A 20,759-nucleotide genomic window follows, 5' to 3' on the forward strand; every position below is an offset into this window, starting at 1 on the left:
CCGTCATGTTCTTCGGATTTTGTGCATTTGTGCTGTCATGATGTCTTTTTGCGGTTCTGCTGCAACGGCTGTCATTCTCGTTTTGGAATTGTGTGTGAACGAATAGAGGTTGCTTATACTAGAATAGTCAGGCTATAGGCTTAGGCTTGTGTATGGCCTGTATATTGGTGGGTCTTGTAACCAATGAGGGAATGAGATACGAAGTAAGAATTGGAAAGGTCCATCTTAATCTCTGAAGAATATCATGTATGCAGAGAAGCCAACAACTAGCAACCTTCATGATCTGATTAACCTCGACGGCTTTGTGTAGTTGACAATTGAGGCCTCACCATGCGAAATGGCGACCATGTCTACGATGTAGCGGCAGCCTTCTGCGCCGCAGCTTCCATCTTCCTGGCTTTGTTAGCCTTTGCTCGTTTCTTGTCTTCCTTGATCCTTGCCCTCAGACCCCTCTTCCACGCTATCCAGCCATCCACCCTGTCTTTCTCTTCCTGCGGCAGAGCTGCATATCTCTCCGCTCTAGTCCTTCTCCTCTCCTTCTTTGACTTTTTGTGCATAGCCTTGCTGCGTGCATCAGCAGCTCTCTGTTCGTCCGTCACGTTGGCCAGTGTCTCTGCCTTCGCAGCTCTCCTCTCCGCCCGTTTTTCCCGCATTCTTGCACGCTGCTGTGCTTGTGTGGGATGTTTGCCTTTCCCCCAGTAGTTCCCGACGCCTTTTTGCGCCGAGCCAGGTGCTGCCTCTGATGCATGAGTTAATATCGGCTCAGATGCAACAGCGATGTGGGCAGAAGGTCGGGATGTTGGGTTGGGTACCGGCTCGGGAGAGACGGCGACGATCTGAATAGGTTGAGCGGCATACCTGATTGTCGGCCTGAGCAATCGCTCTGTTGCAGGACCGGAGGTTGGCTTAGCGTTTGATGCGATCTGGTCATCTCTATTGATCATATTGCTACGGTCATGAGACAGAACTTGGTCCGTTGATAAGCTTGCTGGTGATGATGAAATGACGCGAGGAGTGGGAACGAACCTAGCTGATTTGTTGCCATTCGTTTCGACAAAGAACATTGTGGTATCTTCTTCACCAAGTTCAGGCGATGGCTCACGCTGATGCTGTGATGAAGCCTCTACGACTTTCTTGGTAAATTTCTTCTTCATATGCGCTTTTCTCTTCTTCATCCGCTCCCAGTCTCTCACTGCCAATGCATTTGCATTCTCCGCTGGCTCCCAGGTATCCATGAACTCTCTGCCATGAATGGGCTTCCATTTGATCAAATACTTCTTCTCGCCACTGACAGTCTTTTCGTTAATAATATCAACGACGGGATATTCTGTTTGATCCAATATCTCCCTTTCCTCAGCCGTCGGGATCTGTGATGATGGGTCCAGAGATTTGCGATGAGCTGCTCTGCGCACAGGCGCCAGATGAGGAGGAAGCTTCGGCGTAGATGTCCTGCTTGTTGAAGCGCTGGAGGTCGGGGTATTGGTCTGAGATGCTCTACCTGCCATCCGTCGCATTGCAGCTGCCAGATGAGGATTCGAACTCGCTGGTCGTTCGTCAAATTCGTCATCGCTCACAAACATGGAGTCGGAGATCCGTGATCGTTGGCTTGATCGAGCGGTAGAGTCGATTAGGACAATTGGTTCGCTCTTGCGTGATCCAGTACGCCGAGGAGCTTGTGATTTGGTGGGTGGGCTGGGTATTGGTGTGTTTGATACCGACGATGTCGTAGATGTCCTAGCCCGTACAGCTGCAAGCCAAGGGTTTGAATCTGGCGGCAATTCTTCATCGTCACTCACAAAGATCGTGTCGTCAATAGGGTGTTGAAGAGCCGCGGGATGTATCTGTCGTTGTGAGGCCATTTGTTGCTGTGAGGGGCTCTCTTCATCAGGCACATCTTCCATCAATTCGTCGAAATCAGGTAGGTCAGAGAGCAAGGTCTGATCTGCTACAGGTTCTGGTCCATTAGTTTGCAAGTCCGGTTGACTGGAAGACCAAGGAGAAGAGTTCATCTGTGAGGTATCACAAGACAGCTCGCGTCCCGCCATGAGCTCGTATCGTTGTCGTCTCGAAAAGTTGGTGGGATCCAGGTGCTGCTTCGGTTGGTCGTGCTGCTCTTCGGAAAGAGGAGAGTGGCTCGAACCAGTTAATACGTCTTGTGTTTGAACATAAGATGGCTGAGAAGATCTTGCAGCTGCTTCTGCTTCTGCATCTTTCCTCAAAGGTGAATCTCTTCTTGCCTTGTCTTTTGCAGACAAGATTACTGGATCAACTTCTCGCAGATCAAGTACAAAGTCGCTGGCTACCCATTCATCCTGATCAATGCTGTCATCCGTGTTATCGTCCATATTCACATCGTCAGTCGTTAAGACATCGGCGTTCCAGTGTTGTCGCGATTCTTCATTATTCTCCGGATCCTCTAGATTATCATGCGGCGTAATGTGTGTTGGCGCTTTTGAACCCGAGTCAAGCTCATGCTCGATCGTATCAACGTCCAGCGAGTCATGAAATTGGTTTTGATTCTGCTCCACGTACGACTCCAGCTCTGATATTTGCTGTCTGAGAGCCAATCGTCTTTCAGAATCAACAGAGACCATTTCTTCCGGAGCAGGCCAGTCTATCGTGTTTGTCTCTGTATGAGAAGCTAATCTGCGTTCAAGCTGCAACAAGACTGCCGGCAGGAGTTCCGGATCGAGATTGTCCACACCGATCAGCTTTTCCAGGGTTGGTCCAAGACCAGATTTCCGTGTTCGTGGCTCGGCTCTCTGGAAAACCTCAAAGATGTCATCCTCAGAGGGTAGTTGCCGTCCTTCGAATAGCGAGCCTTGGTGTTGTTTGATGATGATGGCAAGGAAATAATGCGACAATTCGAAGAAGATATTACCATCCTTGCAATGAGGGCGCGACGAGGGATCCTCAATTCGGTGGACGCACTCTTCGAGCCAGCCTTTGGTGACGGCTAATTTGGGTAGTAAAGAGCTCCACGGCTGGTCGTTCCGAGTGATTTCGTAGTGGGATGTTCTGTACTCAAGCGCAAGCTTTGTTCGCGCAAGGTTTAACTCCAGTAGGAGAATTGTCCGGTGAGCATCTATCCTGTCCTCTGAAAGTAGCTGCGGGTATAATATCCTGGTGACTGTATTATACGTATCGGTGGTTTGCCGGTAGGCGGTCCGTAAATCCTCAATACTTTTGGACCGTGGTGATAATAGCTTTTCTGCAGTTTCGGAAAAGGATGAATCGTAATCTTCGTTATGGTCGTCGGTACTTGTCGATTGTGTAGCTCGTGGAGTCATAAGCTGTCGTGGAGGCGGTGAGAAAGCGCCTTTGGGAGTCGACTCCGCCGCATGCTTCGTGCCCAGCGAACCATTCACCATAACGCCCGTCTTGTCGTTCATGTAGTTGCGTCCATAAGATTTGGACGACTTTGAACGTCGAGAACGAGATTTTCCCGGCGTGCTCGGAGAAGTCAGGTGCTTGGCGGCAGGCAGCCCGCGACGGCGCGCCATGGTGTTGGAGAGAGATTAAGAGGGAGATTAAAGCTGTTTGGGTTTCAGGATCACATGCGAACGATGGTTGCAAAAGTCTTCAAGCTTCAGGCGCCGACGTTGAATGGCGGGGGCTGCCCCTGCCAAGCTTCACACTCTAATCTCCCTTCTGCCGCAACCCTTGTCAACTTGATCTTTGTTATATCAAGAGCCACACCTTTGCATTGTTGTCTAGCCAATTGTCAATACTCGCAGCGCATAATTGTTGATGAAGGACGCTTCAGGAGAATGACGAGGCTTGGATCTCTAACCATCTGAACTTCAGGTTCGCACACGCGAACTGTGAGTGCGCTGACGATGACCTTCGCTGTCGCTTTGACTGATGATCTTTCTTGTCGTGGTACGCTATCGTAGTCACTGCCATGATCATCGCCGGCTCGGGTCCAGTCGGTAGTGGCTCAATATTCTCTCGACCTAGATGTCAGCTCCTGCCAATATTTTTATTCGCAAGAACAGGCTGCTGATTGCGGGCGTGCATTGACAGCTCTCTCGCTTCCGCCGCTGCGTTTCTGTTGCTGTATTGCATGCTGATATGGTTCAAGCTGGCAGGGTTTTTGGAAGGTTCCTTCTAGTCGTGGTAGGGGCGCTTGCGATATCATAAACCTGCTCTCGACGGCCTACAACAGTACCCTTACCACCATCTTCTCCTGGCTTTGCAGCTCGAAATAATGCACAGAGCCGGGCGGTCTTCTTGATTTCCTCCCGCATACTTGGGCAATTCGATATGGGTTAAGTGACCTCGATAGCAACATTCGCTGGCCTGTTCTAGCGGCAGGCTTCGTCACTCATCTCGGTAGACAACACTGTAGCCAACAGCGAAGAATTGGGAGATTTCCTTGCTCTTGACATTGACCATGGACAAGCCCAGCATTGGGGTTAAAGTGTTTATAGCGACCATCATTCCAGTACTCCTCGTTCGACATAGTGTGTTTGAAGAAAGCGGTGAAGTCGTCGATGGCGAGAGTCATGTAGCGTAGCGTGTCATCTCTGAGAATAGTCTCGGCAAAGCAGTGCAAATCTTTTGACATCCGCAGAACGCGCGACTGATTTTGTTGACTGGTTTGATGGTGTTGTTGTATGAGCCATAGCCCAGTCCAGCTGAGCGGTGGTTCCGTCCGAGTTTACCCCTCGTCTTCTTCTTAGAATTCAGTATCTGATTCTCTTCCGGAACCCTTCATCTTCCACGCCCGCGCCATCTATCTGTAACTATGTAACTTCACTCGTTGATCATGAAGCTTCTGGCACCGTCGTTGTCCTCTTCGCAGCCAGCCATAGCAGTTTCGATGCTGCTGTTAATCTTGACACCGTCCGCGCAGTGCGGCAGCAGCTGCTTCATTTCAGTCGAGTTGGTGTTTTGGGCTGCAACACTTTCGTCGTCAGCAAATTTGGAATAGCCTGAGCCCTTAGCTCGGACGGTCGGCATTGTATTGGTAACTAACTTGATCGTGTTGCTCAGGTTTCTGGTGTGGGATCTGGCCCAGCCCAGCTGAGCAGTGGTGCCATCCGAATTGATGGGTCAAGTGACAGGGACAGGGCGGTTGTTGATCAAGGCACGTCTGCTATATCCAAGATCAGCAGGTGAGTCTTCATTATAGACAGTAGGAAAGGTAAGACTAACTCGAGCTTGGAGAGGCTAGCTCAACTTCAACGCGCTTGTTAATAGGGGTTTCCTGCCACCTTCTTAACCTTTGCGAAGAAGGCAGCCATCTTGATTTGTTGTCGTTGATGCGTGGAAGAGAATGCCGCGGCAGAGGAAGGCTTGATCCCAAGAGTGGCGGCTCCAGAGCTCTAGGGGTCTCTGCCGCGGCGCAGAAACACGAGTGCAAAAGCCACAGCAAGAGATGCGCTGTCTGAGGTTCTTGATTAGTGACCTGATTGTGTATTTAGGACGCTGAGAAAGAGACTCACAGAAGCACATGTAGAATGTAAGGTGAGAAGCAAATGCCGCAAGAAAATTCAACGCGCAAGTACGAGAAGTCGTAGTGACCATCGGAGGTGGCTTCAAGGAAGATCTTGAAGTCCTCGAAGTCGGCGGGGTTGGGAAAGTTACGCAGCATGATAGTGGTGCGAACGTCGACGCCTACCTCGATCTTTCTCAGGTGGACAGCCTGAGGCTGGTTGGTACGCCAATGCTCCATGTAGTTGTGTGAACAGCAGCGTCGTTGAAGAGAATTGGCCGTATATGTTGGTGGTAGCCACCGCCATGAGACCTTTGGAGATGTTGGTGAAGACCGAAGAGTGACATCCCTTCTCGATGGCAAAGAATGCGGCGCGGTCATACTGATTCTTATGTTGTTGAGAATCAAGTGAGAGACTGACGATGTGTGCAAGGCCAAGATGCTTGTGTTGAGGATGCGGCTGGAAGATCTGATTGTACGTGAAGGACAGCGAACAAAGAGAGACAGGGTAGGGACTGGCGTTGACGAGACTGGCTACGCGCTCCCAATGTTTACGCAGCAGCTTCCGGCACTTGAATACCAGCAAGCACGGTCGTCTCTGGACGTCCGTCATCCTCACCTAATATCTTGATTTACATGTTCACTCATCCGCGTAGTGGATCATTCTGCAAGGCATAGTCTCACCGAACATCGTCATTAAGCACATGAGAGAGTTTCTGCCTGTGTATCCTATCCCAGTTCACGTATAGCTAGCCATAGTCAGATAGTCATGCATTCGACTCCAATCATGACACAACTCTCCCCCGCTACTCTAGGAGGAGAATGCGTGGCCGGACGAAAACAAAGCAACAGAGCATCTGAGACAAAGGTCTACAAAGCCATCTTAAGATAAAAGCCATTGTAGCTTTGTTTCATCAAGACAATCCATGAGGAAATGAGAAGTCTTTGTTCTCAACCAGCCATCGATCTCTCCAATACATAAGCCATCTCGCCCTCAAACTCGTCTTTCTTCCCTTATCCTGGCGATCCGCGTGATCTGTTCGAAATCATCAATCCATACAAAAACAAAATGACCAACTACGATTACGCGACCCACGAGCTTATCCTGGAGATGACTCAACTCATGACACAATGTACGGCTCTCAACCCGCCTGTCCTGGAGACATATTCTACGTCTTGTTCATTGATTGAGCGTCGTCAATTCACTGACATGATCCAGTTAGCAAACCACATTCTTTTTCTGGCACAAATGCACACTCTACCTGATCTTGCTGGCCAAATCCAGAGAGTCCTTGAGAACTGGGTTTGCAGAGGTGATCCTATGCCTAATCAATTTATTTACAAGACGGCTGAATTGTTCGCCAATATTGGCTATCGCTTCCGCGTTGTTCAATGGACTACTCGCGAGCAGGCTTTTGATCAACTGGTATCCGCCGCTCATAACGCAACTCTTGTCGATGCAGAAATTGCCTCAGACATCGTCTTCGAGGGCTCTCGTATCGAACAAGACTATACCTCATTTACACCCTGGGCAATAAATAGCTTCGAAGGTCAGTACCATGCTTCTAACCTACCACCACAGCAGTCACCCCGCAGAGTTTCCATCTACAAGAAAGACGTCAAGATCGATCTCGACTGCATCGGTTGCCCAACCTGCAGTTTCTGCACAAAAGTCAAGAAGGATATGCTCAAGCACGAAGCCCAACATTGGGATGACGACTACCCATGCGTCTGCGCTTACCTTGACGAAAAAGTCATGGCAAAAGAAATCGATACCAAGGTTTGTCACTGTGGTAGACTCGCGATTGATGAGAATGCACGTATGTTGCGAGATTGGGCGGATGAACGAACTGGACATCTGGTTTATAAGTTTGGTATGTCCGAGACTATGCCGACTTTTGCTAATGTTACTGCTATCCAGATGCAGCGTGATGTTACGTTTCCCAAGATGGAACAGTATTTGAACGTCAACTCTGAGGCCTGGAATTGAGAAGGTAGGATGCTTTTATCAAAGGACGAATGGACGATACGGCAGGTCCATACTGTCGAGGTACTGTAGGTATGGAATGATCCATGATTAATGACCACGGATGAATGGATAATATGATTTTCGTCAACAATCGATAATTAGGTGCTTTGTCGTGGTGACTCTTATGTGTTCTCAGATTGTAAATCAGATTGTCAAAGAAATCACTAAATCAGATTGTCAAAGAAATCACGCGGCGTTGCGACTGCGCGCTCGAAGCCTTCACGCTGAATAACAAATTTTTAAGAAAAAAACTTCCAGCCCCAAAACACCAACGACTGCACTTTCTAGACAAGCAAAAAAGATGGCGAAAAACAGCAAAAGCATTGATTCCGCCCGGGTTCGAACCGGGGACCGCCTGTGTGTTAGACAGAAGTGATAACCAACTACACCACAGAACCAACTTGTTGGAAGAAGTGCCGCCAACATAATCAATAATCCTGGCTCAATCTTTGGCATTGACGTTTCCACTCGCATTGGCTGGGGATACATGCTCGTCGATAGAATCTCTGCTTGACGTCTGAGAATGCCATTCAGCTTGTGCTCGTGATTGATGATGGTACGGGAGGCCGGCTTCCATCAATCGCGAATCGGCTTCGACCCAATTCGTGCTATGACTTGTGGACGTTGTCTTGAAGAAGTAGCGAAGACTGTTCGAATCCTGGGTCTCGAGTCCAGAGGGTGAGCGTCGAGCTTCAACGGCTGTTTGAAAGCCAGTCAGGCCATGAGAGAAAAAGAGCGAGACGACAGTGTGATAACAGGAGGCATCGTAGCGTGATCACAAGGTGTGGTCGCCAGAAGCCAGCAGCCAAGGCGTAATTGAAGCCGCCAAAGAACAATACGAACTGAAGTCTGCCAGAAGTCGTAATCATAATCATAAGTCGAGTCGTAAAGATCTTTAAGGTAAGAATACAGCCGAAGTCCTCACCAACGGCGCCCTACCAATAAGCAGGGACACCAGCAGCAAACATATTCTCATGCTGCTGTGATGGTTGTTGTTGCACTCTCTGTTGCTCTTGCCTCGTCTGACTCTGCAATTGTCCCTGCAACTGCGCTCCCGCCTCATCCTCTTCAACCCCCTCCATCTCTTCTTGCTCTACCTCTTGCACCTCTTGCTCTCCATCCACTCTTTGTTGTTTTCTCAACCCCTTCCACTTCTGCAATTCATTCGCAACATCCTTCTCACTAAACAATCCCTCGGGAAACAATTCTCTCAACCTTTGCAATCCTTCCTTCCTCCCTAGGCCTTTTTCCGCGATCTCTCTTATCGCTTCTTGAACACCTTCTGCTTCTCTGGCTCTGCGACGGTGGTTTGGTAGGGTACGCACATCAACAGGCGGATGATTGTGTAACGCCGGATCCGTATCTCCCCACCTAATCTCCCATGCCCCCTCAGGCTTCTCCCTATCCACCGCCCACGCCCACACCCTACTCGGACACCCCATCTTCAAACTCGATTTATCTCTTCTCCGTTGCTCTTCAGTCAAATGCCGCGTATTCTTGGGTTTCCCGCCTAATACGCAAGTGATATGCCATTTATAGTACACGGCACCGGGGATAATCGTCTTGCGTCCACCTTTCTGGGTTGTGGGTTTTACGCCTGCTTTTTTTACGACGTCGAAGCCGTGTTGTAGGGTGTGGGTGTGGCAGAGGGTCATGAGGGAGGAGAGGGTGGCACCCCTCAAGCCGCTGGGAATGGGTTTTATGTAGTAGCTTTCGTTGTCTTTGGGGGTTGTTGTGGGACGGGGGTAGGATGGTTGGTTGGAGGGGTCGGGTGTTGTTGTTGTTGTCGGTTCTGAAGGTTGTGGAGGTGGTGTGGGTGTTTGTGGTTTCTCGGGCGCGTGGAGTTTTGCGATTAGGAGGTCGTCAAAGTCCATGATTGTTGTCGCTCTTCTCTTCTGATTGAGTAACGATAGGGTTGTTGGTGATTTGGAAGAGGAAGTCGCAAGATGAGCACTAGAAAGGAAGTTGCGATGATGGAATGGGCAGTTGCGACAAGTGTGGGGAAACCGAGATGGATTTGAGTCACGACATCTGTCCCTCGGGAAACATCTTTTGGCCGCTTTTGATTAAACAGATCTCCTCGAAGGTCCCTCTCGTACTCGAACAATAACTAGCAGAGTACTATCATTGATCAAGATCACAAGAAGAGGTGGATATAGATAAGCTAAACTTCCGAGTATTACTTACAATAATGTTCTATACAGAGGAGTTCTCGAGGAGCGATAATGTACGATCAACAGTGTTTGTTTGAATAAATCTCAATGATAGTGGTAAAGATATCCAGGTATCTAATGCTAGAAATGCCAGACGTCAATGCTACCCAAAGAACGCCGCTGCTAAGACCAAATGCTTGAATGCTCGTGAACAATGCTGTCAATCAACCATCCTTTCCATCTATCCTTGTCATCCGACCTTTTCAAACGACCTTGGCCTTGCCTTTTCCTTTGGCACTTTTCTTCGTCTTCTTTGCCTGTTCTTCTTCAGGCACAATCGGCTCAGTAGCGTTCATCAGATCGGTCAACCAGTCCGTCGAAGCCTCTGCATCTTGCACCGCAGCTGGCCGCTCAGGGATCGATTCAGGTGCAGCTTCTGTCTCCTTCTCAGCTGTCGCTCCATTCAATGTCGCCTCTTGAGGCTCTTGGATTTCTTGTGCTGATTGAGCTTGTTGAGCGAGTCTGGCTTCAGCAGCCTCTGCTTCAGCCTTCTTCTTGGCCATTTTCTTCGCCGCAAGCTCTTGAGCCTTTCTCTTTGCTTTTGGGATGTAAGGTTGACCTTTTGGTTTAGGATTAAATCTCTGCTTTTTCTTCTTTACCGGAGGTTTGACGGGAGCAGGATCTGCTTCAGGACTGGATTGAGCAGCTTCTTGTTGTTGCTCGACAACATTCCATCCAGCGACCATGTCCAGTTCATTGCTGATTCGCTTTTGTCGATCCTGTTGAGTTTCGTCGCTGCGATCCGGTTTGATGAGTTCTTTGGCGTCTTCTTCGGTGAGAATTCTGGATGTGTCTTCGTCGCCAGTGATATGGGCAACATAGCCAAGCCATTTGGTCAACCATTCATCATTGACTTCGCCTGATGCAAGTAATTTTGGATCAGTGCCTGCTGGAAAGACTGGAGGATTTGGTTCTGGTGGTACAGCCAAGGCTTGTGCGATGGAATTGACATCGGGGACTTCCTCAATGACTTCTTCGGGTACATGTGCAGGTTCTTGTGTCGAATTGGCAGCCGCGCTCGAAGGACCAGCAATAGCAGTAGCAGGCAGACTGGCTCGTTGACGTTTTGCAGGTTTCGCGTCTTGATCGGCTGGTCGCGCTGGTGGAAGAGTTGTTTGTCTCCTTGAGCGCTTGTCGATCAGAGCAGGTTTTGCATCAATCTCCAGACGTTTCAACTCTCGTTCCCTCTTGAGGGCCTTTTTCTCTTCTTCTTCCTTCTTCTTTGCATCTTCTTGGTCATGACCTTCTTCTGCCGTGATGTAAAGCTGCTCTTGATCTGTGTCGTTTGGCTTGTCGGGTTCCTTGTCTTGTTGCGGTACGTGTACGGCTTGTACGACATTGTCCACCATGACCGAATCCGCGACATGATTTGATGTGGTTTGATCCGACTCTTGGACAGCCTCCGACTTGAGCTCAGGAGCACTGGCAGCTGTTGGTAGTGTAGCAGGTGCGGCCACAGGTGGCTCGGGTGCGCTGGCGGTGTTTTGCAGAGTAGGTGGATCGAGATGGTCGTGATCAACCTTGCGACGCTTGTTGTTCTTTTGTTGTTGTGGGACAGCAGTAAAGTACTGGGTGATTTTACGTTTGCCAGCAGATTTTGCAGTGAGAGCAGGCGATTCTGTCGAGGGTTGTGGGTTGCTAGTCTGCGGTTGTGTCACAGGCGGAGGAGATAGGACTCGTTCAGTCGCGACAACGACATGTGGAGAGTTTGGCGAATCTGATGGTGACGGGGTGAGCAAGACTCCTCCATCAGGCAGCAAGTGCAGCGGTGCTGTGTCTGGTAGAGACTGAGTTTCGTCTGCCAGCAATTCCTGTCGCATCATTCCGCTGCGCCGCGTGCCACGTTTTGCTGCTGATGCTAACGATGATGAAGCAGAGGCTCCTCCAAGGCTGGGATTCGCATCGATGGTCAACCGACGCAGCTCCTTGCTCATCTTCTTTGTGCTAGCAGGAGCAGACTGAATATCCAAGTGTCGTTCTGCTGACGGCGTTGTCGGAGGGGTCGCGCTTGCCTGCGCTCGTCGCGTTGCTACCATTTGATCTTCCTATCGTGTGTATACAAGTCCAGGGGGTAATCCAGGGGATGAACTGCTTGCGTCGCGCCTTCCAGTTTTAGAGAGTATTCTTATGTTTGTGTCGATGTTGCAATTGTATTGTAGAAACAGGAAGCTGCAACTGCCACAATCAAACCAGCCCAATTGTCCTGTCAATGCACGGGCCCAGGTTGACGTAGCCCCCCAACTCGCCCTGCATCCACCCCTCGACCTACCACAGCCCTACCCGCCAGTCTAAGACCTCCTCTCATCCTGTACGTACTTCAGAATGTCTCGATCGAATGTCTAGCCTTGGTGCTGAGACATTGAGCTCGACATCGTCTTGACGTTGCACACCCGAGTCACACAAGTCTTGAGCAAACAAGACATTAATATAGCTTCAATGGACAAGATCATCGATGCGAAACCTCTCATGCAATTTGATCGCATCATCTGATCTTCGTAATTTTGTAAGACATAATCAATTATCCAGGCTCAGACTCCAGTGCTGCGTACAGGTCATCATCGTCCTCAATCCAGAGCCCATCTCTCATCATATCTTCTGATCTCTTTTCGTTTCCTCCTTCTCCTCTTTCCAGACAACTCGCTCAGGATCTCGAAAGCCTGCATTGTGCTTTTGATCGATCCTCCGATCATCTAGAGCGAGCCTGGTACCTCAGGTCCCTGCTGAAGCAGCGCGGAGATCATTGATATCACGAACACGACGTACAGTGGCAGGCACAGCAGTATTCGGCGATATAGGAACATTGACTGCTTCGTCGGGGGTCTTGAGAGGGGCAGAGCTGTTAATGTGATATAAAGTCAAGTGCTTTCCGGAGCCAGGAGCAGTCACAGCGACAGCGTGGTCGTCAAGCTCGAAGTGTCTATCCATCCAGGCATTGACTTTGAGATTGCTATCGTCAGGGTATTCTTTGTTGAAAGTATTGAAACCGCGCTTGAAAGTTCTGATCTTCTGCTGGAGTAGCGTTAGCAAGGCATATGGAAAGTAATCGTGGTAGATGGCGTAAAGAAAACTCACACGTTCTGCAATATCCTCGCTGTCAATCTGTCCTTCCTCTTTCTTCACATCGACGACAGCCATCGGACCCATCCTCACGACCTGAGCCAAGCGCATCGTCGTCTCCCTTGCTCTTGCAGCCGCTCTTTCGAACGTGATTCCGCGAGCTATAGGTGCGGTTGCCACTTGAGATCTCACACAATCGTGGCCAGCCAATGCAGTTTTGGAGGGGCTGAAGTTCGATGTGCTTGATCTGCCCGGGGTTGTTTTATTTCTCATTGAGGTCTAGATCCTGCTGCTCTTCAGGAGTCTTGGGTCTCGGGATCTTGTCATGATTTGCCATGATGTCGCACACCGGATGAGTTCATGCGTGGGGGATAAGAGAGTGGTTTGTATCTTGTGTAGACGTACAGCCGCACTGGCGCAGACAAGCGCGAAAAGCGATTCTTCATAGACGGAATATTCAGGTTATCAGGCCAATGGACAGGATCGATCAGCTCTTCCGATGCAGATATCGATAACAGTGTTTCGATTGTGCTGCAACATCATCAGTTTGAGAAGGATTAGGGATTTCAGGAAATGTGTCGAAGTGGCTGAACATCTGGGCAGACACATGGCTCCTCCGAGCCCGCAGACTCATCTTGCGAAGCATCACAATGCATAGTAACCTCTTCTTCCATTCTAGTTCCACCGAAAGCATATTGCCCTGCCTACAGAAGATGTCTCCTCTGTGAGAGCTCAAACAAAATCGCTGCATTAAAAGGCAGAGTTAATAACGCTCTGCTACAGATATACTCGGAATCACTGACCACGGGTGTGGAAAACACACCCAGATCGGCTCTCTAACACCGATTCAACCTCTGAGATACCCTAGCAAAATGCAGAGAGTATTTGGTATGACTTCTTCTCTCCACCGAGAGCTTGACAGATACAACCTTCAAACCTGCTCATGGTAGCACAAGCAGACTAACCATCACATCTATCTGCCATTATTGACAGACAGAAACCTCCGAGTCTCACACGACCTACTGAATATACAAGCTGCAACCTCATCTGAGCCCAATCTCAGCTTTCAGATCTCAGTCACCGATTTTCTCTGGCGCCTGATAGCACGTGCGTGCATGAACATTCTAATATATCGACCCGCCATCTTTTTGGCACGTCCACTATCAGATCTGAGAAGATATTCACCGCGTTACTCTGGCGCCTGAAAACACGTGCAGACACGAACGTTCTCCCAAATTGACTGGTCAGCTCTTTGACAAGACCATTGTTAGGACTTGGACAACATTTACGGAGACTTTTCAGCGCCTAATAACACGTGAGGACATAGAATCTCTACTATATCTCCCCGTCACCTCATTGACACGTTCATCTCGATCATGCGCTGCTTCCTTTATCACACCCGGTTGAAGCAATACCAGCGCATGCAAAGCGCATGACAGGCACAAGCCTGTTCACGCGCCCAAACGGGACTACAAAGCGGCCCTCGAAGCTTCGTATCTCTTTCTCTCCAAACAACCACCTAGCAAACATACCTCCCCACCTCCCGAAACAATCAAACCAACCCTTCACGATGAAATACACCTACAACATCTACCAATGGTGCATCTACACCTGCTGCCCAACCCAAATCTTCCTCGACATGGACTCCGAAGCCCTTGAACGCCACTCCACCTACTTCCGCTGGCTACTTTCCTTCTACAACACTCCTTGGTATTACCGCAGTCCCGCAAAACGAACTAAAGACATTCATCTCTGTCCCTTGCACCATTGGATGCAACCGAATGCACTCAGATATGTGCTTTGCGCTATCAACAAGGCCAAAAATGGCAAGAAGATCTTCTTGGATTTGCCTGGAAACTTTGTCATGGCGGTAGAGGTGTATCAGGTGCTGCTGTTTTTGCAGGTCGAGGAGTGTATTGGACCGTTGCATGGGCATATCAGGCAGGTTATCAGGGACAGACCACTTGAGGCCAGAGAGCTTGAGGCTGTCTGGTGGTGCCTTCGCAATCTTGCTCCGAGAGTCTACGAGTTTGCTCTCAGTACTCGATACGAGCGCGAAAGACAAGTTTGGTTGCTGGGACCAGATTTCGAAGATCCAGAGCACAACAACCAGGGCATGAGAATCGTCGAAGAGACAGAATCGTCAGGGGAGGAGACACTCGTCGAGATGGACACAGATAAAGACACGGAGACAATCTTCGACGACACCAACACTGCCTCGAACAAAAACGGCTATACTGCAGAAGACGAAGCAACCGATCGAAAAGACGAATCATTCAACGAAGAAGATGAAGCATCCGAACAACAAGATGAGCAAGTCACCTCATACATTACCCACCGCCGTCACAGCTTACCTACACCATACTTCAAACCCATGTACGATATTAGCACAAGCGACTTCTGCGAATGCGCAGACGAAGAACCCGAACACTGAGCAAACGGTGGAACAAGAAGGATAACCTCACCTCCACCGACAAAGACAAGCAAACACAAACAATCTTGGATATCAAACAAGTAACGTGGCAGATCTCGAATGCTAGATCTGGCCACTGACAGGAAGTAAGCGGCGAAGCAGATCTAAAAAGCTAGATCTAACTTTAGGCTGCAAAGGAAAAACTTGGATATGCTGACTATCTACGAAGATCTAGAATCCCAGACCTCGAATCAATCATGTTCCTGATGAGCATTTCTCTTGTACTTCGCTAAGTCTTGTTTCCCTACATCTCTTTCAGTATTCTTCTTTGTAGATACTGTCCTTGATTGTATTCTAGATCGAATTGTAGAAAAGTAAGACTTCTTGAGAAGAAGGATGGACAAGATTTTATCGCTACAGAAGCCTCAAGGCGTTAGAGAGGCCTTTTCAAGGAAGAATATGTAGCAGATGTCGTTGAAAGATGGTTGTGGAGAAGGTCGAATCGGAATGTTCATGACGCAATCCGCGTGGTTTGATCAAAAGGCAGCAGCCACCCGAGCTCTTTCACCTCGCTTCTCCTACACTCAAGCTTTCTCTCATTCAGTCCCACCAAAGATCAGTTTACCACTCTCTCGCCCGCCTTTCTCGCCACTTTCCAAGCCTATGGCCGCGTCTCTCTTATAGTCCCGCTGCACACACTCGGTCCTCGCTCTACCGACGTTGTCCCCAGCTTTCGGCCTCCATCAACCCGAAACATGCACTCTGCCGCCGAAGCTTCGCCGTCTCGACACACAATGCAAATCCAAACCAACAGCACAAGAGCAAGAAGTAGGTGCTAAGAAAAAAAAAAGAAAAGGAGCCACTCCTTTGCCCTCTATCAACTTCATCTCTCCAGATTCTCTACTCCTACTCCCACCAAACACCCCACAAAAACATCCTTTACCATCACTCCTCCCCTTCTTTCCACCCTTACAACACCTTCAACAAGCAAAAAAGGGTCTCGCCGGGAATCGAACCCGGGACCACTCGCAATTGGCTTAGAGTTATCAAGATGCTGTGAGGCACCTCCCTAAGCGAGTATCATACCGCTAGACCACGAGACCTGATCAATTGGAGGGAATTGATGGAGTGGCGGTCGCTTGCTGGGTTTAACAATCTGTGGACAGTGGATGGGATCCGTCGACACATTCTCTACTGAGGTTGATGATTTGCCTGTAATTGAGCTGCATATGCAAGCAATGTTTTCGAGAGGTAGGTACAGGCTCTGCATTTCTTACGTTGCCTTGGGTCGATCAATGCGACATGGTTCGACCTTCACAAAGCCTTCACAAACATGAAACAGGCTCAGATTTAGAAGCAGACTCGGACCTCTGCGAAACCAAAGACGGATAGAATTTGGCTCATGTCCAGCATTTCATTGAAAGGTAGGTAATTATTCCCGAGCTGTTCTGTCCATCAAATACACAAGAGTATCTTACAAGCGTCCGCTCTAACTAAAGCCTCTCTAAAACGCCATACCAATCTGCACGACCTCTGGCCATCAAATCGATACTTCCATCGGTCTAGCAGCAACACGGAGCGTTCAACGCACAAGCTCGCCAATGTCTTGTTCACAAGTCTCATGTGCTGCCAGAATTCAATTTGACCCCGTTGCTTCCGGCAAATCCTCGGAAATGAGCTGCCACCAAAAACGTTTTTGTATACCATCATACCTTGCCAAGGCTTCAACAATTGGGGTTGTGGTCTAGTGGTATGACATCTTCTTAGCATTGCTTCTTGTAAGCGGTTCTGAGTTGGAGAAGGTTCTGGGTTCGATTCCCAGCTACTCCACTTTTTGCTCGTTGAGGTTGATGGATGGGATGAAGGTGTGATGGGACGGGATAACGTTTTGTGCAATGAGGGTGATACTTGTTTTCCTTGGGGCAATGATCGAGCTGAGGTAGGTTTCCTATATGGCTGGCGACGGTGCCAATGTCTGTCAGGCTGACCTTGAGTCTGGCATCAGGATGAGTTCAGAGGTAGGTAGGCTAACAGCATTTTCATAGACACATAGCTTTAGAGACAGTGGTTGCGACACCGCTGATACGATCAAAAGACAACACGTAGTCAAGCGTCAACTCAAGTGCTCTCAAAAAAAAAAAAAAAAAAAAAAAGGTTATATTGCTCAAAAAGAAGATATACGAATCGAAGTACCACCACAATCCAAACCTCTCAACAAATCCCCTACACACCTCATTGTAGCTCATAGAAGCTTACAGGCACTGGGAGTACCAATCATTCTGGACCTTGCAAGTAGTGCCCGAAACGCAGGTAGTAGGTCCAGTCCATCCCTGACCACCACACTGACCCCAGTGAGCAGCAGTACCACTGCCCGAGCCCGAAGAAGCAGCAGAAGTAGCGGGAGCAGCAGCCTGAGTGGACTTGACCATAGTAGACAAAGTAGTAGCGGGCTTAGTAGTAACAGCAGCAGCAGAAGTGCTAACGGGAACCTTGGACGAAACAGCAGAAGTGGCAGGCTTGGATGATGCAGCAGCGGCGGAAGTTGCAGGTGCGGGTGCAGCATTGCCAGCGCCACAGCTGATTACGGCAGGACCGGGAGCCTTGTAGGAAGTGTAGATGGAGGAGTCGTAGATGTTGGCAAGGATACCGGGGTCAGTGGCTGAGTAACCACCAGGCAGGGACATCTCGTTCGAAGTCGAAGGTGAGAAGGAACCAGATCCAGTAACCTTGATCTGAGCGCAAGATTGGTAGAACTGAGCACCGCCCTCAGCAGTAGCAGAGTGGAGTGCGAGCAACTCAACACGCATAAGGTATTGGCCAGGAGCAATGCAGCTAGGCATGGTGAACTTCTGCCAGCCGAAGCCGTTGGAGTCGGTGTTCTTGATCATGTCATCAACACCCCAGACACCAGATGAAGTGACAGCATCGCTAGCAATCTTGAACCACTTAAGACCAGTAGCAGAAGCAGAAACAGCATCATCGACCTTAGCAAGGTAAACCTGAGTAGGACCCTTGTGAGACTTAGCAATGGGGTTGTCCGAGTCGCCAGAGCCTTGAGGTCCACCGAGGAGATGAGCCCATCCGCCAGCGACCGAAGCACCAGCAGGGATGGTGATGAGCTTGGAGGAAGTGCCAGAGCCGGCACCGCAGAGGATGTCTGAGGAGCTGACATCCTGGACGGGGTTGTTGCTGTTAGGAGCACGGATACCGGTCAGGGAGCCTTGATCAACACCATCGACCATGATACGCTGCATGATAGCATGGGCGTTGACTGAGGAAGCGGCAAGCGCCAGAGCAGAGACGACAGAGTACTTCATTGTTGGAGAACAGAAATTGGGATGCCTTCCAGAGGATCGGAAAAGTATATCAAGTGATTATGAACGAGAGTCGAAGGTCGGTGAAAAAGGCTGTGTCGAGAAATGAACGTCGAAAGTAGGAATGATGCGTGAATGGGAAAGTTCAAACCTCGAGATCAACCCTTGTACTTATATATCAAGCAAAGGATCCGTCTGCCACCGCAAGGCAGGACTCGATATTACACTTTCGATATCCATCGCTTCGAGACAGAATAGAGCGCCACGGACAACAGGCTAACACGAAGCCAAGGCGGGTAGTAGACATCGTTCACCAGCAATGCTATGCCAAGTCGTTCTGTGCTATAGGGCAAGGACTAAATCAAGGGAAGCGATCTCTTTGCAGCTCGCGTATGGCATGCGAATGCGAGAACAACGTGCCTGCAGGGATGTAAAGAGGAAGGTCGTATATACTCGAAACAAGTTCAGTGTTGCCAAGCACAGTCTGAAGCGCCTGGGCCCGCTTGAGGAGCATCTGCTTCGGCGACGTTTTCTACCGGACTGTTCTCTTTCGTACGAAAGAGAATTTGGACTGGAACTCAGGCCCGAGATACCGCAAGCAGGTGTGTCAAACGTCAAGTGACCTTCCATTGTGTCTTTCTTGAATATATCCGGTCCAATAGAGAGGCTCTTGCCAAGAATGTTCGTGCAATTCAGAAGTTCGAAGCAAAACGAGTTGTGGGGGAGGCGTCGTGTGAAGAACGGGTTCTCTCATCTCGCTTCAAAAAGAGCCTCCTGAAGCACGCTACACAGATGCATGCGTTTCATCCTTCGCAAGGCGGAAGCGACACCATGAACATCGAGGTTTGTTCGCATCGTGATTCTCTTGCCTCGGTGCTTCTGGTGCGTGATATACTCTCGAGAGTAATTAGTACAGTATATAAAGTCCGTTTTCTTGCGGTCGCAGAAGCTGGCTCTTATGGCAGTAGGGCTCGCAGTGCGGGCAGAGCTTGCGGCTCTAGCGAGGAAAACTGTATAGCATCTAGCCTCGACCGTCTACCCAAAGCGATGTGACAAATGGAGTCGCTTGGTTGCTTCGGATGGTCATCCTATCGTTGTGACGGCGCAAGGTCGAAATTGATCTCGTCACGACAGGCAGATGATGGTTGACTAGTCTGCAAGGACACCTTGTGACTCAGGAATAGAGGCTTGGGCATCGTTACGGCCGCTGTGTCTGCAATCACTAGTCAAAATGCGAGCGGTCAGAGGAAGGCGACAGCACGCAAGTATCGCGCTACATTGATGCATTGTTGCTCAGGTTGTTCCGTGTTTGCAAGAGTTCTGTCGCTTCCCCACTTTCTTCAACTTTGGAGCTCGCAAGAATCTGACGGTGACAAGAGATATGTTTTTGGCTGTAGTCTTCGTGTAAGCTATGTGTATTGGCGGATATCACGTCTCTAATGATCAATCTGTTCTCGTTGTATCTATGCTGTGCTCATATATGCAGACGATGAGTGCAGCGACTGTTCGTGCCATCTGACTATAACCAAGATACTGCAACGCTCGGACGTCAGTCAGGGTGTTCCTCTCAACTAGCATTCCCAACGCAAAATGTGGCGTAGAGAGGCAGAACTACTGTATATATGACACCCGACTATGGAGGAAGGGAGAAAACTACCTGACATGATGGTCTTCGAATTCTGGAGCTGGTAGATACAGCATGTAGACATCGACGTGGATGGAACGGGATCTAACACTTGCCCAAACGAAAGACGTTCTGATGACGTGCAAGACGGAGAGGACAATCACGATCGTGAATGGCGAAACACATATCTCGATGATACGAGGTCATATACGGCTCTAACAAGTCTTGACATCTTCTCTCGAGTAGAGAGATGTCTTGCAATGGAAGAGCTCTTGTTGTATTGCTGCCGATGCTCGAGGAGCATCTGAGTGGTCTGCTATAGCCTGTACTTAGATTGTACCTCCCGAATCGGCCCTTCATCAAGGCGAGATGGCCGAGCGGTCTAAGGCGCCAGCTTAAGGTTGATTCAAATCGATACGCTGGTCCGAAAGGGCGTGGGTTCAAATCCCACTCTCGTCAATATCCTTTTGTTTTGACTAGGTCAAATGGTTGAGAAAAGGGAGAGGAACGGTGAAGAACAAAATTTTGTTCCGGCTTTGGTGAACCCTGCACGAAGCCTTGCTTGCATAAAAAGGCTTGAGCGAGAGTGTGTATAGCTTGGCGTGTTTGATTCTGTGGGGTAGTTGCATAAAAGTTGTGCATTTTGGGTAATGATCTTTTGGAAGTGGA

At 49.3% G+C, this 20,759-nt stretch overlaps 7 protein-coding genes across 7 annotated transcripts; 2 read left to right on the forward strand and 5 right to left on the reverse strand.

Annotated features, from left to right (window-relative positions):
• Nucleotides 1–350: 350 nt before the first annotated feature.
• On the reverse strand, nt 351–3,503 carry M437DRAFT_69775 (uncharacterized protein; the record flags this gene model as incomplete). Its single annotated transcript, XM_041025339.1, has 1 exon — nt 351–3,503. The coding sequence occupies one exon, from the start codon at nt 3,501–3,503 to the stop codon at nt 351–353; it is 3,153 nt and encodes a 1,050-aa protein (XP_040875643.1).
• A 1,255-nt stretch (nt 3,504–4,758) lies between these two features.
• M437DRAFT_88390 (uncharacterized protein) lies at nt 4,759–5,680 on the reverse strand (the record flags this gene model as incomplete). The annotated part of the gene is made up of 2 exons (XM_041028814.1): nt 4,759–4,909; nt 5,451–5,680. The coding sequence occupies 2 exons, from the start codon at nt 5,678–5,680 to the stop codon at nt 4,759–4,761; spliced, it is 381 nt and encodes a 126-aa protein (XP_040875644.1).
• Nucleotides 5,681–6,509: 829 nt separating this feature from the next.
• On the forward strand, nt 6,510–7,430 carry M437DRAFT_69776 (uncharacterized protein; the record flags this gene model as incomplete). The annotated part of the gene is made up of 1 exon (XM_041025340.1): nt 6,510–7,430. The coding sequence occupies one exon, from the start codon at nt 6,510–6,512 to the stop codon at nt 7,428–7,430; it is 921 nt and encodes a 306-aa protein (XP_040875645.1).
• A 974-nt stretch (nt 7,431–8,404) lies between these two features.
• Nucleotides 8,405–9,343, reverse strand: M437DRAFT_69777 (uncharacterized protein; the record flags this gene model as incomplete). The annotated part of the gene is made up of 1 exon (XM_041025341.1): nt 8,405–9,343. One exon carries the CDS (start codon nt 9,341–9,343, stop codon nt 8,405–8,407), a length of 939 nt encoding a protein of 312 aa, XP_040875646.1.
• Nucleotides 9,344–9,885: 542 nt separating this feature from the next.
• Nucleotides 9,886–13,433, reverse strand: M437DRAFT_69778 (uncharacterized protein; the record flags this gene model as incomplete). The annotated part of the gene is made up of 5 exons (XM_041025342.1): nt 9,886–11,727; nt 12,446–12,691; nt 12,755–12,986; nt 13,145–13,270; nt 13,345–13,433. The coding sequence occupies 5 exons, from the start codon at nt 13,431–13,433 to the stop codon at nt 9,886–9,888; spliced, it is 2,535 nt and encodes an 844-aa protein (XP_040875647.1).
• A 738-nt stretch (nt 13,434–14,171) lies between these two features.
• Nucleotides 14,172–15,173, forward strand: M437DRAFT_58931 (uncharacterized protein; the record flags this gene model as incomplete). The annotated part of the gene is made up of 1 exon (XM_041023488.1): nt 14,172–15,173. The coding sequence occupies one exon, from the start codon at nt 14,172–14,174 to the stop codon at nt 15,171–15,173; it is 1,002 nt and encodes a 333-aa protein (XP_040875648.1).
• A 2,231-nt stretch (nt 15,174–17,404) lies between these two features.
• M437DRAFT_58864 (uncharacterized protein) lies at nt 17,405–18,469 on the reverse strand (the record flags this gene model as incomplete). The annotated part of the gene is made up of 2 exons (XM_041023467.1): nt 17,405–17,519; nt 17,649–18,469. 2 exons carry the CDS (start codon nt 18,467–18,469, stop codon nt 17,405–17,407), a joined length of 936 nt encoding a protein of 311 aa, XP_040875649.1.
• Between the last annotated feature and the right edge of the window lie 2,290 nt (nt 18,470–20,759).

The sequence above is a fragment of the Aureobasidium melanogenum genome (genome assembly GCF_000721775.1).
Source record: "Aureobasidium melanogenum CBS 110374 unplaced genomic scaffold scaffold_30, whole genome shotgun sequence".
Classification (NCBI taxonomy): domain Eukaryota; kingdom Fungi; phylum Ascomycota; class Dothideomycetes; order Dothideales; family Saccotheciaceae; genus Aureobasidium; species Aureobasidium melanogenum.